The 21,104-nt window shown below is 63.3% G+C and overlaps 1 protein-coding gene across 1 annotated transcript in view; it reads right to left on the minus strand.

Annotated features, from left to right (window-relative positions):
- The window catches only part of ZBTB46 (zinc finger and BTB domain containing 46), a 49,525-nt gene that overhangs the window by 8,261 nt on the left and 20,160 nt on the right, over positions 1 to 21,104 (minus strand). The window contains 2 exon segments of the mRNA XM_025470727.3: positions 9,877 to 10,161; positions 19,943 to 20,911. Of these exon segments, the coding sequence (XP_025326512.2) occupies positions 9,877 to 10,161; positions 19,943 to 20,879 (1,222 nt within the window). The 5' untranslated portion in view covers positions 20,880 to 20,911.

The following is a 21,104-nucleotide window of genomic DNA, read 5'->3' on the forward strand; positions in this document are numbered from 1 at the left end:
GAACACCGGGGTCACGCCCTGGGCAGAAGGCGGCGCTCAATCCCTGAGCCACCCAGGGATCCCCGGAATCAGTGATTTTTAATGATGTCCATTTTATCAAGTGCTCCTTACGAGCTGCTGAAGAAACGACCGCCCTGAGCGAAGCCGTCGTCCCAGGCCTCCTTCTATAAAACCTGTTACTTTCTAGGATTAGGCGTTTGCTCCAGCCCACAGCGGTGTCTGTGCCTGGCGTGGCTTACAAGCCCGTTCTCCTCCTCGACACCCACGTGGCTCAGAAGCCCCCACGGCCGCCACCACCCAGCCCTGTCAGGGCCCGGGCGGCTCCCCTCGGCGCGCGGCTGGCCCGTCCACCCCCTCCCCCGGGCCGCACCTGCTCGCCGGTTCCCGAGCCTCAGCCCCTCCCGGGTTGGCCCATCCAGGCCATAGTAGCTTCCCCCAACTGTGCCTTTCGCGCGCAGCCAACGGTCCCGCGGCCTTACCGAGCCCTGCTCCTCGCAGCCGTGGGGCCGAGCCCCTGCACCCCGCGGCCCCGCTGCCCCCGCCCTGGCCCCGCGGGAAGGAACCGCTCGTGTCTCCACCTGCCAAACACGTCGGCGTCAGTTGCTCACGGGATCTCCGTGTTACTGTTCTGATACCCACAGGAGCTTAGCGCTCCTTTTCATACCTTTTATTATAACCACCACTGTCCTCTGTGCGAGTCCGTCACTTCGGATAGGAACACGGTGCCTTTTTTTTTGTTCAGTTTTCTTTGATTTTAAGATTAAAGGTGTTTCCTTGGTTTATCTTTTTTTTTTTTTCCTTTTTTAAGGACTTTAAAATTTATTCAGTTGAGAGAGCGAACGTGGGCGAGGGGTGGGAGGGCGGAGGAGCAGAGCTGAGGGGGCAGCTGGACTTGGGGCCCGACCCCAGGACCTTGGGACCATGACCTGAGCCGAGGACCGACGCTTCACCGACAGGACCCCGAAGGCGCCCCGAGTTGGTTTATTCGTCTTTTTGCTTTAACACTGTCCTTACCTATGAGCTATGTCACCTGCGAAGAGTAGAGCTTCTCCAAAGCAGACCTTTTCATCTTGGGGTTGGAGCGTTTGGTGCACGTGTGACGATGGCACAGCCAGGTGAGATGTGCCATCCGTCTCCTCTCTGTCCCTTGTGCCTATTTCCAATGAGCCAAGTGCTACCGCGGCTCCTCTCCTGAGAAGCTGAGCCCAGAGGGGCTGCGGGAACGCCAGCGGCCCCAGCCGGCCCAGACCCCCGGCGCCGTTAGCGTCTACATTACACTCCCATTTGTCAAAAACCCCGTGAGAACCTATCCGTGGTGCCTCCAGCGATGGGGACGGCTCCTGTTCCTCGGAGGCCACTCGGCTGGTGGCCCGAGGGCTGGCTCCAGCCCGTGGCCGGGGCAGCGCCACACGCGTCTGTGTGGACGGCACGTGTGCGAGGACACTCGGCGAGTCCGGGGCGCCCCTCCTTTGCCAGGACCCTGCGGAACACAGGCCTCCTTTGCCGGCTGCTCGAAGACTCCCCTCTGTCGCCGGCCTCCCGGGCTTGGACCGTCACGGGCCCCCGTGCGTGTGGAATGCGTCGTGCTCAGGGTCACGGAGCTTCTGGAATCTTGACGTGTCTCATCGGCTTCGGGAGACTAAACCGCTGTCCCCGGGTGCCACTTCCGCCCCGTTTCTGCCTCTCTGGAGATCCAGTCGCCAGCACATCACACACTTTGGCCGTGTCCGTGTGTCTGCTTCTCCTGCACTCTCGTGTGCTCTCCCCGTGAGCTTCCGCACGGACACTCTCCAGTTCGCCACCTTGAGGTCGTATCCAGGCTGCTGTTCAGCTACGCAGTGAATCCCTAACTTCAGATGTGCTAACTCCATTTCCAGAAGGTTCCCTGACTGTGTCAGCACCGGTGTCCCCCACCCGCCGCCCTGGCTGGGATTGTCCCGGCGCTCGGCTGTCCAGCTGCTTTCCGAGGCCCCGGGCAGGGCGAGGGCAGCGGTGGCACTTCCCAGGCCGCCGGGCTTTCAAGGCGGCTGTTTCATCGCGGCCGTTACTTCCGAGCGGACAGGGGAGCACCACCTTCGGCCCCTGGAGCTTCGCCTGAGCGCGGCCGGGGCTGGGACTCGTCGCACGCGCCTCAGACCGCGGGGACGGCGGCGGCCCGGGCTGCCTGCCTGGCCTCGCTGCCCCTCGGGCCTGAGCGCCCGTCCCTCCGCCCCAGCAGCGCGCCTCCGCGGGCACCTCTGCTCGCCTTCCCCACCTGGCCGGGCGGCTTCCGCAGGGATCCCGCGAGTGAGTGTCGCTCGGCGCCAGCTCGGGAGGTGAGGGGGCCCTGGGGCTCCTTGTCCTCAAAGATCTGCCCCCGGCCCCAGCTGCCTCGGACGCCCGAAAGACACCCCCGTCTCCAGGCCGGGGAGCACTGCCGCCCTGCACTTAGCCTGTTTCCTGCTCCGATGTGCCGCAAACATGCCAGGAACGAAATCTGGGGTGAAAGCACAGCTTCCCCTGTGTCCCCCTTTTCTCTCCAGCCCTTTGCTGGCCCGTCCCCAGGTTCCATGTGTGTTTGCCAGATTTTCAAATACTTTTTTCCTCGAGATACGTGCTAGTTGTGGCTGAAAGTAGAAGTTCAAAGAGTTTTCAAGTGTTTTCTTTAAATAAAATCCATGCCTTTTCCCCAACACCCGAGCTATGTGCAAGTGCAAGGCCAATGATACTTAAGACGAGATTATACATTTTTAAGTTTGGGGTTTTGTTTTTTGGTTGCTTTTTATTTTGTAAACACTACACCCAACGTGAGGGCTTGAACTCACGACCCCAAGATCAATGAGTTGCATGCTCCACCGAATGAGCCAGCCAGGGGCCCCTAGGTCATTTATTCTAAATGCGATCTAAAAAAATAAAAATAAAAAAAATAAATGCGATCTAAAATGGCAAATCAACATCCCTAAGTGAGCAGCAGCCTTCACTTCTGCGCACGTCCGTGCAGACGCACACGCATCCACAACGTGACGCCGAGTCTGTGGCGTCTCTCACTTCCTACCATACGAACACGGTAAAAAACACTGAAAGGCCCGACGTGAACACAGACGTGGAGCACGTTACGTGCCGGTAAACACACCTAAGTAAGAACCTTTTATTACTGAGATTCTCTGTGTTCAAGAGAGATTAGTGATCCATTGAGAAGTTTCTTTAAAAAAAACCCTCTGGAATTCATCATGAGCTATGACATTTCAACGAGAAATTCAACAAAATGGAAGATGTGGAATTTCTAAACCCACGTGCTGAAAATGTCAATGTTACACGCCTGTGCAGTTTTAAGGGAAATTACGTTCGACGTAAGAACAAAATCAAACAGCCTCAGTTCTAAAACTGTCTCCGGCGCCCCTACCGTAGGACCACCTACCACGACCTAGTTCTTTCAGATACTATGGAATCTGTCCGAAACGTTTCAACTGTTTTAAAGTTTTAAAGATTTTTTTTGTTTATTTTTGAGCTCTCCCGACCCAAGGTGGGGCCCAAGCTTACAACCCCGACATCAAGACTCGCACACTCTTCCCACTGAGCCAACCAGGTGCCACGTTGTTTTAAAATTTTAACAAAAGCTTTTTTTTTTTTTTTTTTTTTAAACGAAAGCCTTTCAGTTCAATAGCACAGACTCGCCCCAGCCTGTGAGGCGTCCCTGTGAGCCCCCGGCCCCCACTCCACCCACCCTGGGAGAAGTCAAGGAGCAGCACCCACTGGGCCTCCGTGTCCCCACCCGGGCACTCAGGCTGCTTCTGCCACAGTGCGTCCACGCGTAGACAAGCAATCCGAGACCTCACAGCTCAAAGATCCCGCAGACCCTTCAGAAGCAAACCGGGACCCAGATGAAGCCACGAGGACTGGACCTCTTGGAGGGTGACCTGCGTCAGCGGGCCTCTTCACGACCCCCTAAGCCTCTCGGGACACCTGGCTCTGCTGGGTCTTCAGAGCTCGCTCAGCAAGCGCCAGGCCTGCGCAGGGGCAGCGGGAGCGATCCCCGACCACCGCCGGGCGCGGGAGGGGAAGACCTCTGGCCCACATCCGCCTCCGGCCGCTCCCGAGCCCCTGGGGTGCCTGCTTCCGTCCTCAGGAGCCACGAGCGGCTGGGCCGACGGGAGCCTCTGTGGCCTGGACAGCGCCCCACGGCCACGGCCACCCGCTGCGCATAGTGAGCGGACGGGCCGTCTCCCTCACACTCGGAGGGGAACGTGGGCGACGTCGTTCCAAGAACATTGCGGCCCGGCTCTGTCCTTGGATTTCGGGGTATCACACGGGTCGGAGCGACTCGGTTCCCTTCTCCAGGGACGGCGGCGTGCTCTTCTGGGCCCACAGGCGGCGATCCTATGGGATCCCGGTGGACGCAGGCCCCGTCGCCAGGAGGCTGGAGCGCACGCGTCCCCCCTGCCCATCGGGGCCCTGAGAGGCCTCCACCAGCTGCCGGCAGAGGACGCAGCCCGTAGCTAAGCTTGCAAGTCTCACGCCGACACCTAGTCCGGCTCCGCAGCTGCCCCCGTCCTGACGTGGGTCTGCCATCACCTGGTAGCCGCCGAACCTGAACAGCAGGCCTGGCTGCGGCAGAGGCGCGTGGGCACGTCTGCTGGGGCGCAGACACCGACGCCCGGGCAGGCCTCTCCAGCCTCGGAGCTGTCATACGTGGCACAGGCATCGGATTCCATAGGGCGCCTCCCTCGTGGCTCCTCTGCCGACTCCACAGGTGAGCCCACCAGGCCCGGGGGGCGCGCTGGCCATGCAGCGTGCTGGCAGCTGGCCCCAGGCCCCCTGGGCAGGCCCGCGGCCCCCACACAGGCCCACCCTGGGGCCGGCTGGGGCCAACTCCAGAGTGGGCCTCGCTGCCGAGCCCAGGGCTCCAGGTGTCAAGGGGCATCGATCTAGAACAAGACACAGACAAGTTACAGGTGGTGAGGACGTGGTGACACCACCTCTTAGCAGGTCCCTGCCCGGCCACCATGAGGACAAGCGGCCCCACATCTGGGAGGGCGAGGCTACGATCAGTTCTCGATGAACGGCCTCTCAAAGGAAAAACCCACGCTAACAGAACGCATCTCCCACCAGACCATCCTGCTGGAAAAGCCCGCACAGGAATCCGTTCATTAATCTCAAAATCCAAAACGTGTGGTTAAGCTCTTCTTGAAGATTTCTTCGTCTCCCGGGAGGCAGCCAACCTAACAGACCTCTCTGCTACCAACAAGCCCCCTGCCCCGAGAACAGGAAGGAGAGCTGTGTCCGTGACCTTCCCGAGGTCCCTGGTCCGCGACACTCACGCCACCGCCCAGCACGGCCTGCGGAGCCGCCTCGGGACCAGCCTGCGCTCGTGTACGAACGAGATGTCCTCACGTCAGGGGGAGACGTTCCCCGTGGGAATCTCTTAACTTCTACAGGACAGCGTACTTGGGTTCAAATTTACTTAAACGTACGTCTGTGTTACATAAACACGGAAAGGAGCAGCGCGGGCGGGACGCCAGTGGGGGCAGACAGCAGGTGCGCTGTGCTGAGCGAGCTGCCACCGCGACGCTGTGCGCCTGAAGTGGCCTGACCCTGCGCATCCGTGTTGCTTCAAGAGCACCCGCGTAGGACACACGTAATACAAGCGGCAGCTTAACTCTGCAGGACCGAGTGACAGTGGCTGCCGCGGGGCGGGGTCTCCCCTCCCCTGACCGAACTGAGCCTGCAGGAGGTGGCGCGGACGCTCCCTCTGAGCCCCGGGGCACGTCCGAGGACCCGCCAGGGACGCGCCCGAGTGCACGTGGAGTTCGGGGCACGTGCGTGCCGGGTGGGCAGCTGGTCCGGGCGGCCCCCCTCGCGTCTTACCTGGGCCGGGGGGGCAGGGCCGTCCTGGGCTTGGTCTGGCCATTCCCCAGAGCGGGCATCCCGGGCTCTGGGTGCAGGTGCAGGGGCCAGAGGGAGGGGCTTCTGCTCTGCGATCAGCATCCCCCCAAGAGTGAGTCGGGCTGGTGCCAGGGCCTAGGAACACAGGAAACGAGTCTCACCCACGTGAACGAACACCAGCTGGTGGGCTTGTTTCAGAGAGTTCCAGGAGCGCCGTGCGTGGTCTTGCTGCTGTGAGCAGAGCTCTGCTGCGTGACGGAGCCTGGGTCTTCCTGGAGGTGGGTGTTCGGGTATTTGTGGCAGCTCGCCACCCCCAAACAGCAGGGGTCTCCGCACGTGACTTGTCTGGGGCGGGGTGTCTCGCCCAGAAGCAAAGTGATTACGACAGAAGGTTCCAGCACAGAACGTCAGGGCCCGTGGTGCAAACACGGAGCCCACACACCTGTGGCCTGGAGAAAGGCTCTTCCGGGAAACACTTCACGATGTCGAGCTGGCTACAGGTCTAAGAGCGTAGTGACACCGCCCAGTGCCCTTTTGCAGAAGTTGTTTAAAATTCCAGTGTCGATCCAGAATCAAGAAAAGGTCCTTGATTCGTTCTTCACACATAATAAGAAATAATCTGTAAACCACAATCAGAACAGAAGCCAGCTCAGCTGTTTCCTGCAAAGTCTCCCGCGAACAGGGGAGGGTGGGCACAGCCGGTGGCTCCCCGGGGCCTCCCGAGGTCTCCCTGCGACAAGCAGGGGGGCACCTGGCGCGTCGTCCTACCCAGACAGGACCGAGCACCGGTAGCTGTTCGGGGGGAGAGCCCCAGCTCCTTTTCCAAAGCAGTATCTACGGGTCAAACGTGGACAGCGCTCGGGGCGACGGCCTGCGGGCCGGAGCCAGCCTGGAAGCCGGAGGGACCAGGCAGTGTCACGCCCGTCCTCCCCCGTCCTCCCCGACCAGCACGGCGGCTCTCCCTCCCGTGTCCTCCCGTGACTCCAGGCAGCCGGTGTTCGTGAGGGTCCGAGCAGGTGACGCCGGGTCCAGGGCCCACCCAGATCAGTGCACGCTCACAAACAACCTGTACACCAGAGCCACGCGTGAAGCCACAGCCAGTGCTCGTCACCGTTCCTACTCGCGGAGCAGCGACTACGAACAGGCCGGATGCTCGCCTAGCACTGAGAACACAGAAGTGAACCAGTCACATTAAAGCTAAGTCCAAACAAAAAGTACAGAAGGTTCTTTAACCAGTTAAAGACCAGGGATCTGGAAAGAGACCACGAATCTAAGGGCCGAGCCAATGTGCTTGGACCCGTCAGACCTCCCGCGGAAGGGTCCACACCGTCCGTCTGGCGACCGTGGGCAGCTCGGTGCCGCCTGCACGTCCAGGGTCCTCTGGACGTAGACACCTGCGACCGTGATCAGGACCGCGGAGACGGAGCACGCAGACGCCCCACGGTGCCCCTGCCTGGGGGAGACCGGACACACCGGGGATGGGCCTCGAGTCCCCCGGGCAGCGCAGCGAGCGCCGACATGCTACCTGGGAAACGTCACACCTTCGCCGCCTTTCTCCAGCCACGAGCCCACGTGTGCCAGGATGCAGCGTGGAGCCAACCAGGGCCACCCCAGAAATCACAGCGGCCTCGGTCCCTCCGCAACATTCAGCCGCCGGGTGCTCCCCGCCCTCACTGCACCAAGGTCTGGGGACGCCCAGCAGGCCACACAGCCCCCTGAGCTGAGGGCCCTTTGCTATCGGAGCCCCAGGAGCCTGGGGGGTCTCGCCCCCGGGACACGCACCCCACCCCTGCCCAGCTTCGCTACCCGTATGCGACGAGCTGGCGGGTCCCTGACACACACACACCATCCCTGCTCACGAGGGCCTGGGGCTCCGGTGAGCCGGCGGAGGCTGCAGGAGGGGGTCCCTGTCCCGACGGTGGGGAACACGCCGGAGCCAGGCCCTGCTGCCCCGTGTCCCACTCAACAGAAAACTCGCTCCCGCCGACAAGGGCGCGTCCAGACTCTAGCGGTGGTGGCGGAGAGGCGACCGCTGTGGCTTCCCCCGGCCCCGATGCCGCGCCCTGAGCACAGAGAGAAACCACGCCTGCCCCCGGGCAGCCGGCCGGCGGACCGCACGCGGAGTGGCCTCGGCTCCCTGGGATCCGGGGCTCAGGGTGTGCGGCTGACACCGACGCCCTCCACGGTGACAAATGTCTCCAGAGCAGGTGCCCGGACAGGTCGCCACAACCACGTCTCAGCCACTGGGTGGCAGCTCGGGCCGCCCACCAGGGACGGAGGGCAGGCTACCGCCGCGGCCGAGCACAACGTTTTGGGAAACAAGGTTTTCATCTGAGTATTTTCATTCTCGTTTTTAGAAGACGTCAGAAGGTGAGATTTTAAAATAAGCCCTTCCCCTGGGGTCCCGGGGCGGGGGAAGGCTGCGGATGCCGCACCAGGACTGGGGTCCAGACCCCCGTGCGGGGCCCACGGCCTTTGGGTCAGGCCCAGGCTGCGGGCAGAGGCTGACACACAGGACACAGAGAAAAGCACTGAACACCTCCCCCCCATTCCCAAGGGGCAGAGGCACTGCTCTGGCTGCAGACCCGCACGTGGCGTTCACACGCGCCTTAGGGGTTACAGGGGTGGACGGGTGTGCCCCCACCTGTGCATACGGCCACAGATTCCCGGCATCCTCCGGCGCTCCTGCCCGTCCACCCCCCAGGGCCCTGCAGGCGTCCTGGTCACAGGGCCCCGCAGCCTCTGCCGGCGGCACCAACACGCGGGAGCACGCGGCGCTCACTCTGCAGACGCTCAAGGCCCCAGACGCGCGCACAACGGCTGTGACGCACCTTCCCACGGGGCCCGAGGCCGGGAGAGCACGCCTGGAGTCACGCAGCCCGGCCGCGGGGCGCTCAGCTTAGGCTCTGGCCTCCCGGCCAAGTCCCGGGAGCTGGCCACGGCGCCCACGCTGCGGGGACGCTGGCCCGGCTCGCGAGAAGCGCAGGGCAATGCAGCGACAGAGCCTCGCTCCCCCGCAGTCTTCACTGGCCGCAGCTTCCGTCGCGGCAGCACCGGGGCTCGGGCACCTTGGCGCTCACGAACCCGAACTTGTATGACGACGCTGTCGTCTTTCTTTAAATTAGAGCAAAAATGGAAACAAGCAGTTTGCAAACCCCCGACACGTCAAAGGGCCTCGCTTCCTCCGGTGGCGCTCGGGAAACCACAGCATCCACCCTGGTGGGCGGCGGGCGGTGACTCAGGCCCCGTGCGCCCCCGTGCGCCCGCTCGCACCCCCCACGCCCCGCCCCCAGCTGCGGCGCCCCCCCCCATGGCCCCACAGCCCGCAGCCCGCTCCGCTCTGTTGGGCACGCACGGTGAGCGCCACCCGGGCCCAGCACGCTTCCCCGGGACGGCAGGGACGCCGGCGCGCAGCGTCCCCAGGCCAGATCTTCAGGGCACCGTGGCTCACTCCGGGCGGGCACCCCGTGGCTAAAAGCCCGAAGCCCCCGAGCGGGGGGGGCGGGGGGGGACGTCTCGGGGCACCCGCGGCTCGGGGCCCCCTGGGCTGCTTCCCGTGTTGGGGTGTCACGTGCTCCCGGAGCCTGGAATGCCGCCGGAGACACTGCAGCGGCAACGACACCAACCGTGCAGACACGCGTGCCGCCGGGCGGGGGTAAGCGGCGTGAGCAGCGGAGACAAAGGGTCCGCGCCGCGCTCCCCACCCGCGCAGGCCGGAAGGCGGCGGGCCGGCAGGGGGAGCCCGAGCCTGTGCCTCCGCGCGGCGCCCCCCCCCCCAGCCCCGGGCTCCGCTTCCGGCCGCGCCGCCAACCTGGACGAGGTTCTGGGCTCAGATGCCTCGATCTCCGTCTGAGACACTCGAGCAAGCGCCGCCGTCGCCCCGAGAGCACGTGGCGAGCGCCTCCCCCGCCCCACGGCCACGGGCCTCCGCACAGCCTCCCGCGCCCCCGCGCCCACCGCGTCTCCACCGACCTCGCTGCTCCTTCCTAGGCGGCGCGACGGGGCGGCACTTACGGGACAGGGAGTGGGTGCCTTTGGGCAGGTACTCCAGCAGCAGGGAGCTGTCGTCCCCGAGCACGTCGGCCTTGAGAGACAGCAGGCTGTTCTTACTCATGAGTGCCGCCCGCAGGTTGGCCACGGCCGTGGCCTGGTGCAGAGCCTCGTCCTTCTCGGGGGTGAGGGGCGGGCCCAGGTAGCTGGCTTCTCCTCCCAGGAGACCCTCGTCCACGTGGCCGTAGAGCTCAGCCCTCTCCCCTCGGCCGTCAGAGCTGCTGGCCTCGGTGACAGTCAAGTCCGCACCTGGCAGAGGAAACACAGGGACACGCAGGTCATCTTCGGCTCTCCCAGGGGACCCGCGCACACGGAGGAACCTCCCCGCGCCCAGGTGCTCGTCCTCAAGTCCGACCCGCTTCTGCCCCAGGAGGGCGGCCGAGGCCTCGGGTGGGCGCTGCGCTCAGAACACGGGGGGGGGGGGGGGGGTGGGCGGACAAGAGCAGGGGGACCTGCTCCAGACTCTGCCCGGCCCGGAGCCCCGGCTGTCGCGCGCCCTCGGCACTTCCACCTCCCGCAGAGGAGGCGACGCTCAACACGGAGGAAGGGCGGCGCGGGAGAGCGGGACTCTTGTGGAAGCTCTGCGACCTCCGCTTTGCCGTGGGGCTCGCGGGGCGGACACCAGGGCGCGGCCAAAGCTGCAGAGGACACCATCCAGCAAGCGAGAAGGCCCGCGGGCCCGTCCCCGGAGCGTGGGACACCGGCCTCACTCGAGACCCCCGCCAGGCGCGGCGCCTCCGTGAAACCAGGAGGAGGGAGGCGGGAACGCGGAACATCCACAGAGCAGCCGCCGGACAGGAGAGCCCACTCCGAATGCAGAGAAGGCTCACAACTCAGTCAAAACAAAAATAACCCCAGTCGTGGTTTTTTACATTTTTTAAGTTCAAATTCAATTTAATAATCCAAGTTTTAAATGGGCCAAGGACCCAAGCAGATATTCATCCGAGATGACACGTAAGTGACTGCGAGCACAGTCCGAGGCCACCAGTCGGCAGGGACACGCCTGGAAACCCCAGAGGCCACTTCACGCCCGCAGCGCGGCCCGAATCCGTCCGACGGTCACCAGGGCCGATGGCGTAAGGACACTGGAACCTCTCCCCCGCCCGTCAGAATGTCCAGTGCCACTGCCGCGGGCGGCGTAACGACTCCTCTGAGGCCACATGATTGCCACGCGGGCTCGTACCCAGGGGAGGTGCAGGCACGCGCGTGTGCAATCTCACAGCAACACGTCCATCGGCGGATGACGGGCAAGCAGGAGGGGTCCGTCCTCGCAGGGGACGTGCGCTCGGCCGTGACAAGGCAGGACGTGCCAGCAGGGACGGAGCCTGCAGCCACAGCCGCTCGTGCGCAGGCAGCTGACCTCCCCGAGTCCCGACGAACTCCCCGGGGACGCCTCGGAGGGCCGGTCGGGCAGCCCGGTGACCGCGGCCAAGCCTCGTGTGCGTGGGAGGTTCTGGGGTCGAGACCTTGCCTGGACGCCGCTGCCCCGCGGACTTGCCAGGATTCAAGCTGCCTCGTTTACCAAAAGCGTCCAATCTCATATCCGAAAAACGGGCTGAGTTCCAAACACTCATTTGTGGGGTGTTCTCTTCATCCGGACCCATGGACGCGCGTGTACAGGCGCACACATGCTCACGTGCACACGCATGTGCACCTGCACACAAGCGCCACTTCCTCTGGAGGGTCTGGCACGGCTCCCAGGCCGACAGGAAGGCCCTGCCCCAGACGGAGGGACGGCGCGAGCGTGGCTCCTCTGCAGGCGCATCACACGCGTGAGGCAGCGAGGTGACCGCAGGCAGCTGCACGAGCAACGGGAACGGGAAGGACCCAGGCCCGTCTCCTGGTGCTGACCTCTTTTCGATAAAAGAAGCAAACAGGATTAAAAATACCAACATCAGGGGCAGCCCCGGTGGTGCAGCGGTTTAGCGCCGCCTTCAGCCAGGGCCTGATCCTGGAGACCCGGGATCGAGTGCCCCGTCGGGCTCCCTGCGTGGAGCCTGCTGCTCCCTCCGCCTGTGTCTCTGCCTCTCTCTCTGTCCCCCCCCCAACCCCGTCATAAATAAATAAAATCTTAAAAAAAAAAAAGAGCCAAGGTCTCATTGTGGAGGGCAGCACAGCGCTTTCTCCTTCTTCCCGTAAACGATACACCATAACATTTTGAGAATTTAGCTCACACTCTTTAGCTGAAAAGCTGAAAAGAGATTATAATTAAAATGAGTAGAATTTTTGATCAAACTGCATCAGGTGGGGTCAGTCACAAAGTGGGGCATGAGCAGAGTCGGAACAGAAAAGAGGCTTCCAGCCACGTGAGCTCCGGGGCCTGGGGGTCGTGGCCGGCAGGGGGAAGGGGCAGGGGCGCTGGCCTCACCAGCAGGGTGTCGGGGGGCACGGCCTGCTGGACAGCCCGCACCCGCGGCTCAGGTCTCCCCAAATCTCCACTCTCGACCATTCTGTAAAATGCTCACGTGCCTTGGAGGACGTCTGCACGGAAGGCCCCACCCCGCTCCACCCGACGCCCCGTCCACCAGCCGGGCACCCAGGGTGCGCCCTGCCTACGGCACACGGAAGCTTCCGGAGAGTGTGCACAGGTCGGGGTTGGGGAGACCCAGCGGCAGGTGCAGGCCCGCGCCTGCCCCCACCCCCGCCCGGGGGTCACAGCCCATCAGGCTCACTGGGGGCACAGCACGGTTGGGAGGATCAGTAGCCTCGTCATCTGGCGTCCTTGTCACCTCCGCGTCCAGAACGCACGGTTTCCAACACGTCACGTGTCTTTATCCAAGTTCAAATCCAGTTTCCTCACTTTCTTAACTATCAGCAAGTTTCCACGTCATTCGATGAACCCTCCTTGGTTGAAATACATACGATTGAATGAATTCACGACTGAATCAATCACCTTGCTGACTATACAGCAATTCAGTGAGTAAAAGCCAGAGTTCCGGCAAACAGAGCTGAACAACTAGACGTGCCCAGGGAGATCGTCGGGAGCCACAGGCCTACACGTCACACCTAAATCTGTTAAACTTCCAGGAAAAAACACGTGGGGAACGTTTGTGACCTTCGGGAAAGACTTCTGTGATAGGACTCGAGACGTACGAGCCACGAAAGAAAAAAGTTTGCAAATCGGGCTTCATCCTAGTTTAAAACGTGTGCTTCTCCGCAAACCACGGTCCATGAAAGCACGAGGCACAGACAGAAAACGTCTGCACAACACACACCTGGTGAGGGTCGGAACCAGAATGTACCCTCGGCTCCGCGCCGGGAAGTGGGCTCAAGACTGGAACAGACGCTTCTGCAAAGCAGAGCACGGGGGGCGTGGGGGGGGCATGGGGGCACGTGGGGGTGTGTGCGGGATATGTGGGGAGCTGTGTGGGGGCACGTGGAGGTGTGTGGGGGCATGTGGGGGCGCGTGGGGAGGCCTGCACGCGGCCCACCGCTCACCCCGCGGCACAAGCCACTCCGGCCGGACCTCATGAAGGGAGCATGTGAAGACAGACACGGAGACCAACAACACGGCCCAGCAGAGAAACGCCGGCGCCTCCGGGACGCGTACAAATCCCGAGATGAGCAACGGCAAACACAGAGGATGTGGAGCCCAGAGGACAGGCCACACGAAGCCAGCGAGAGCCTCAAGTCCCGGCGGGAAGCTCACGCGACAGCAAACACGCAGGTGCACGACGTCGCCCCGCCGTCCCCGCGGCCTGGTGCCAGCCCCCGAACCCCCCAGGAAGCCCGGTGTCCACCAGCAGGAGTGTCACAGCCCGAGCCATTGGTACGGCGTGACTGAGGGATGCGCACAGGCTCGAAGACGAGCCTCAGAAGCACTGTTGGACCCCCAGAGACGGGGCGGGGGGGGCTGGGCACCTCGGGGGCGGCTGCGGGGGCTGAGGTCCGTGGACTGTGTCCATGAGTGGACGCTGGCGGCAGCGGGGCTGCAAGGTGTGGGCCTGGGGGCAACGGCCTCAAGGGATGCAGGCCCCGCGCTCCTTGGGACTCGTCCTCGCGCATGAGCGTCTCTGGCTGGCAGCGCGGCGGTCAAGCAGCACCAGGCGGGCAGGCGGTGCGGGCGGTGCGGGCGGCTCCTGACCACAGAGGCACCTGCCGGACTCAGCTTACCCTCCAGGGCCTCGAGGCCAGCAACGCCCCTGCGAGCTGTGGAGGACGCGGGTGACACGGGGAGACCGGTGGGTTCCTTACACTCAGGCCACCGCGCCCCACAGCCCTGTGCCGACCCCACGCGCATTCACAGAAGCCTGAGCCCCACACAAGCGGCTCCGACAGAGTGTGGACAGATGGACGGCGCTGTGTCCGGGGCCCAGGCCAGGCAGGTGTGCACGAGCGAGACGCCGTGCGGTTCCACACGGACGAGGCCCTACACACGCGGCGGCGGGCAGCTGAGCGGCTGCAGGGGTGCGGCGAGGCGCACGCACTTATCAGACGCATTGGAAGGTCCACCGGGTTGGGGGCGACTCGGGGTGTCCACGCGACCTCCAAACTGTAAGCGCAGACCGAACCCCAATGAAGTGCTTGCTGGTGGATCCAGGATGACGTCTGTGGGGTGCGCTGGCTCGCGCTGAGAACACGGGCTTTCAGACGGTTACGTGGGTGAGCACGTAGGAGAGCAAGCAGCAAATTGTTTTTAATATTGTTTTTATTTATTCATGAGACACCAAGAGAGGCAGAGACACAGGCAGGGGGAGAAGCAGGCTCCATGCAGGGGGCCAGACGCGGGACTCGATCCCAGGACCCCGGAGCCACGCCCTGGGCCAGGGGCAGATGCTCACCTGCTGAGCCCCCAGGCGTCCCCCACAAACAGCAAGACCTTAAATGGAGAACCAAAGCAGCAAACATGCTGAATTTTTTTCAAGTTTTCTTTAAGTGTAAATATTTCACCAATAAAATGTTAGAGAAACAAAAAATTATTCAAATTCAAAATCTGTGCGGTTTAGTGTACGTGTGTCCTACTTAGAGAAATAGCTACAAAGAATGGCAATTTTCACTGAAAAAACTTCCTTGGGGCCCCTGGGTGGTTCCACCCATTGAGCATCTTTTATTTTTTTAAGATTTTATTTATTTATTTGAGACAGAGGCAGAGAGTGTGTGTGAGAGCAGGAGCCGGCGGAGGGAGGCAGGAGGCCGCGGCCACGCGGGCCAGGAGCGGCCGGGGGTTCTCGGGGAGCCCCCGCGGCGCAGCGCCCCCCAGCGCCCAGCCTCCCGCGGCCGGTGCGACGGCAAGGTGTGCTGCGCGGGGAGCCAGGCTCGAGGACGCGGCCGAGCGACACCTGCCGACCAGGGAGGAGGCCCGAGACCACGGAGGCCGTGGAGGCCGTGGAGGCTGCAGCTGTGCACAATGCTCACGACCCAAACCGGGAAGCCCGGAGCCAACCCCGCGCCCACGACCGACCCCGCGGGCGCTGGACGGGGCTTCGTGGGGCCTGAGAGCAGCCCCGGGGCGGCGGGGGGCGGCCGCCCACCCCCGAGGGCCGCACACCTCTCTGCCGCGTTCGCTACACCCACGCCTCAGGCTTCTTAAAGTCCTCAAAAGGCGGTGGCATCCAAGTTTGCAAAGACCTTACCGTGACCGACTCCTCGTAACACGTCCACTTCGGCGGAAGTCCCCAGGCCGCGCGGTCACACGTTTGCAGAGCCTCAGCCTCAAGGTCCCTGCACGGCCCAGGCCGTCCTCGCCAGGGTCCTCGTCACAGCCCGCGGGGGCGTCGCACCTGCCCCCACACTCCCAAGGGAACTAAGCCGGGGGGCGAAGGAAGCAGAAGCCCCCGAGTTCAAGTCAGACCAGGATCCAGCGAGACGGCGCCTCCGGCTGAGGGGCACCCACGCAGCGGACACCCTCGCGCGGGCCGGACACGCGGGCCGGACACTCCAGTCGGCGAAGCCCCTGCCCCCCACAAGCACCCAGCAGCACCCTGTGTCCGCGAGAGCCCCTCCAAGGCACATCCTTCATGAACTCCATGTTCTAGAAAATCCAGACGCAAAGGCTTCGCTTCCGTTGCAGCAGGAGGAGCGGCTGCTGAGACACAGCAAAGCCGAGGTCATGGGCCCGTCACGCGCGACAGTGATTCCAAAGTACGGCCTTGGGCACAGGTGGGACTTCTGCACCCACGCCGGCCTCCAGCTGCGGCCAGGCTCGTGTGCTCCTTGGCACCTGGTGCCCGCCCTCCCGAACGCAACCAAGGACCTCACGGGCCCTCATCCCGGCAGCGGGTGCTCCGAGGCGGCCCGGTCCTCCTGCTGTCAACCCATAAGCTGACAAAGGGGCCGCTCCTGCGGCGCGTCCCCAGCTGCCACCTGGCGGCACCGTGGGGGTCCAGCACGGGCTCTGCTCACGTGGGGGGAACGCCGGGAGGGCCTCGGAGCACAGTCCTTAGGGCCGAGGGCGTGACGGGGTGGAGGCTGCGGCCGTCCCCGCCCCTCGGGACGCAGGTGTCGCATCTCATTCGGGCTCTTTTACCCCAAAGCACAAGTGCCACACGGAGCAAGACGACAACCGTCAGCCGTGGAAGGTGGCCTCCTTGAGTTGCCCAGCGGATGACGCCCGGGCGCCGGGCACACGCTCCACCCTTCAGGTCTCCAGGAGGATCAGGAGACGTGTCGGTGAACCAGAAGCCCCGGGTCACCGCCTCTCGGACGCATCCTCCGTGCCCTCCGCGGCTTCCACACGGCCCGTGAGCCTCCTCCCAGCTCACCTCCGCAGACCTGCGTGGCGGCTCCTACGTGAGCCCTCGGGGGGCCGGCGTGGGGCACCCCCAGGCCTGGCGCCCGTGCTCCCTCCCGCTGGGGGAAGAGGCTGGAGGGTGGGAGTAGCCAGCGGGGGGCGCACAGAGAGCACCTTCGCCACCGCCCGGCGGTTCCGACGCTTCCACCACATCAAGACCCGCGTCACAAGGGCTCAGGTATGAACAATTACTTTGCAAAAGCCACGCACCTCATTCGAGCCACGGAAGCCCCTTTTGGCAAAACCTTTCAAGGACACGTGTGGACGTTAGGACAAGCACCCGGGCTCCTCCCTCAGCGGCTTCTGAGCCGGCCTCATCCGGCGTCCGGGGCCATCCCGGGGTCACACGGGCTGGAGCCCCGGGAGGACGCGCGGAAGCAACGTGGGGCGGCCCCAGCGACGCACAGCCGACCTGCCCCCCCCAGCTGCCGTGCAGGCACCGGCTGTCACCCAGAAGTAGACGTCAACGGTCACTTCCTTGGAAGCCACTAGAGAAACATGCTCTTGGCCTTTTGCTCGGGAAAATGGCTCTTGAATGCTCGCGGGCTCAGCATCAGCACCGGTCGTGGGGTGGGGGACACAGGGACGAGACCGGGCAGGTGGCCCTGGCTGCGGAGCCACCTCTGAGCATCTGTGCGGAGCCCCCAGGTGACCTGCAACCACCGCCCGACACGTTCCCCTGGGATAGGGCCCCTTCTCCCACGAATAGGATGAGACGTTAAAATACTCTCATCTAAAAAAATAAATAAAATAAAACAAAATAAAACAAAACAAAACAAAACAAAATAAAATAAAATAAAATAAAATACTCTTGTCTAATTTGTTATTTAAAAAAATGCTAAAGAGGGGATCCCTGGGTGGTTTAGCGGTTTAGCGCCACCTTCAGCCCACGGTGCGATCCTGGAGACCCGTGATCGAGTCCCATGTCAGGCTCCCTGCATGGAGCCTGCTTCTCCCTCCTCCTGTGTCTCTGCCTCTCTCTCTCTATGATAAATAAATAAATAAATCTTTAAAAAATAAAAATAAAAAAATAAAGAAATGCTAAAGAAAGGTCAAAAAAAAAATAAAATACTCTTTTGTCTACGGGTAACAAATACTCAATGGACACAACCTGACGTCCCTGCGGAACCGCAACTCGAGCCTCCGCGGCCAGCCCCGGCACACTGGGGAGGGAGTGACCAGCACAGCGGGCAGGCACCGTGCACGCAAGCCGACAGCCCCCCGTCCTTGTCTCCGCGACTCAGAATAATCTAACAGAAGCGGCTCGCGGTTGCCTTGGTAACCCGGGGGATTTAAGACATTAACAAAAGTACGCAGCCGAAATCACTTGTTGGATTCTAAAAACACCTTCTGCTTCACGACTGCATTTAAAACCTCAATCCCACAGGCCGGAGGAGCGTCCGTTCCTTACTAGGCTGACGGGCCCTCGCGTCGCCAGCATCGCGGCCGCCGGGGGCTCAGGACCTCAAGCCGGCGTCCGGGGCTGCGGCACCCAGAAGGTTCCACATGAAGCCTCGCCCTCAGGGCGTCCGCTGGGGACCGCGGCTTCTCAGATTCTGCTCAGGGCCGGTGACGGACTATAAAGGGAGCCTGGGGCACGCGGGGGACCTCTGCCGAGCACAGCTGGCGGGGACAGGTGGCTCCCCATCAGCTCAGAGACCTCACAGTCCTCTTAGCTCAGCTAATGTCCTACAGTTCCGCGGTCTGCCCGTTGGGGACGTTTAAGTGCCTGGACATGCTCCTGCTTGTCACCAAGCGAGGGGATGGGCTGCTGTTGGCACCCAGTGGCCGAGGCCGGGGATGTTGCTACACACCCGGGACCGTCCCCACGGCAGATCCGTCCAGCCCCAGGCTGAAAGACCACGATTAACCATCGCGTCCCGGGCACGCCAGGGTCTGGCGCCGTGCTCGGGGCTGGGGACGCAGCAGGACGGAGAGAGTGACAAGGCCCCGGAGCACCTCGGGGTCCCCGCTTACTGGATACGGTTTCAGTTCGGGACGACGGAAGCTCGAGATGAGCAGCAACGCCAGTCGTGTGACAGCGTGAGGTATTGCTGCCCCTGAGCCGCGCACCCAGCGAGGGCATCTGCACCCTCGCACGACAATAAAAGCTAGCGAGTGGGGAGCAGGGCCAGGCCGGGGAGTGGGCAGCTGCCCCCGGGAGCACGGCACGCTCGGCATCTGTGACACTTCTCAGGCCTGTTACGCCCGTCTGCTGCCTCCCCTCTGCCTTCCCATGTTCCAGGGGATCTAGGACCCTGCCGGGGGGCCGCCCCGGGACAAGAACTGGCCTAGAAGCCTCCGGCCTGCCCTGGACCATCTCGCCCCGTCCACCACTCAGTCCGGAGCTGGGCTGCGGCGCGTGGGGGCCGTGGGCAGTGCCCGTTCCGCGCTCAGCACTGGGAGGGGCACCTGCTGCTTCGGGCAGCGTCAGGTTTGCCACCTGCTGGCCTGGGACACCCGTGACGCTGTCCTCCAGAGCGTGAGGACCGGGCTCAGAGCCACGCCGGGTCCCGGGGGCCGCACGCGGGGCCACGGAGAGCCTCTGCGCGGCCCGTCGTTTGCCCCCCGGAGGCGAGCGTGTCGGGCACGAGGAGACTCCCCTCACTGCGAGGCTGCCCTGCAGCAGACCCTCGCGTCCCCGTCGGGGGAGCGCTCTGCCGCGGACGGAGCACGCGCACGCACCCGGCTGTCCAACAGCCATGCCGATGACAAGAACACGCGCCGGCTGCAGAGCACCCAGAACCGAGGCCCCGAGGTGTGAGGTCCGCTCCCGTCCCACCTTCATCTCACCTCATCTGACGCACTTTCCACCTTTTAACATTTTAACATTTAAGTCTTTTAAAATGGGGGCGCCTGGGGGGCCCAGTGGGTTGAGCATCAGGTCATGATCTCAGCATCCTGGGATCGAGCCCCACGTCGGGCTCCCTGCTCCGTGGGGAGGCTGCTCCTCCCTCTGCCACCCTCACCCCTGCTCGCACTCGTTCTCAAATAAACAAATGAAATAAATCTTTTTAAAATTAAGCTACCCTCATAGTGTTTCCTACAAAAGGGAAGCAGACCCGTCAAGCTGACCCCACACACTGGGTGTCACCCCACTTTCCCGCGACTGGGAGCCCCATCTCTGTGCCGGGGACGCGGGCCCCGAGGTGGCACTCCCTGCGCCTACAGAGGGGACCGCGGGAGGCGATGGCCACGGGGCGGCACCAGCGTGGGGGGCCGTGCTGCTTCCCTGGAAGCCACGCAGGGCGCTGGGCCTGGCAGGGTGGGAGCGCCCGCCCGTAAGAACAAAAGGCTTACTTGAGTCGCGGCTGCTGAACGGCCACCCGGACGTCGGCAGGAAAGAGGCCACTGGGGACCCGGCCCGGCTGTCGTCCTCCACCTGCTGCGTGATATGCCGGACGGTCTCCTTGTTTTTCCGATTCTTCCTTCGACCTGTGGGCTGCCAGCCGTCCCCTCCGGCCTGCTCTGAGAAGGAGTTCTGTATCACCCCGTCCCTGGCGGAAGGCAGCTCGCTCCCCCCGTAATGAGACGGTGAAACCTGCTCTTCCTTGACACGCAGAGACCCGTAGCCCACGTCGCCAGGCCACAGCGACTGCGAGGAAATGTCGTCGGGGCCGTCGGCCTTGGGCTCCTGGTCCTCTTTGCCGTAGCTGCTTCCTCCCTCGTGGCAGCTGGCGATGGCCGAGTCTCCCGAAGAGTTGGCGGGGCTGGTGCGCCGGGCCAGCCACGGGGAGATGCTCCTTCCGGCCATCACAGCCGAGATCAGGGCGTCCGTGCTGCTGCCCGGCGGGGCGCTGATCTCAAACTCTGAGAGCTCGTCCGAGGCATCGGGCTTGATGCTGATGTCCAGTGCGGCCTTGATGAAGTCGTGGCACGCCTGCACAATGTCCGTCATCTGCAGGAAGCTGGCGGCGGACATCACCTCGATGACATTCCTGCTGGTCAGGGCCAGGTGGGCCGAGTACATGAAGTCGATGATGGCCTTGAAGCCCTGGGCCGTGACGATGTCCAGGTGTGTGACAGTGGCCTGGTCGGACGTCTTCTGCACCTGGCAGTACAGCGTCTTAAAGTAGCGGCTGCTGCCGAGCAGGACGTTCTTATGTGCCTTGAACACCTTGCCCTCAACCACGACACAGACGTCACACAGGACGCCGTGCTGCCTCTGCTCGTTGAGCTCGCGGAGCAGGTGCCGGTAGTGGGACGCGATTTCCATGTCTTCCTTTCGGTTGTTCATCTGGAAGTCCTGGCGTTGCTCTTCTACAGACTCTGTGGGGGAAGAACAAGCGAGTTACCCACGTGCTGGACACAAACGTGTGGGGGGAGTCAGGCAGGGCGGGGGCACGGCCGGCGGGGTGGACGCGAGGGGCGCGAGGCTGACGGCCACGACCGCCACCACGCCGGGCCCTGAACAGAACCCTCACTCCGCGGCCACCTCCCGGCACAGACACCAGATCGTCCC

This window comes from Canis lupus, chromosome 24 (genome assembly GCF_003254725.2).
Source record: "Canis lupus dingo isolate Sandy chromosome 24, ASM325472v2, whole genome shotgun sequence".
NCBI lineage: Eukaryota > Metazoa > Chordata > Mammalia > Carnivora > Canidae > Canis > Canis lupus.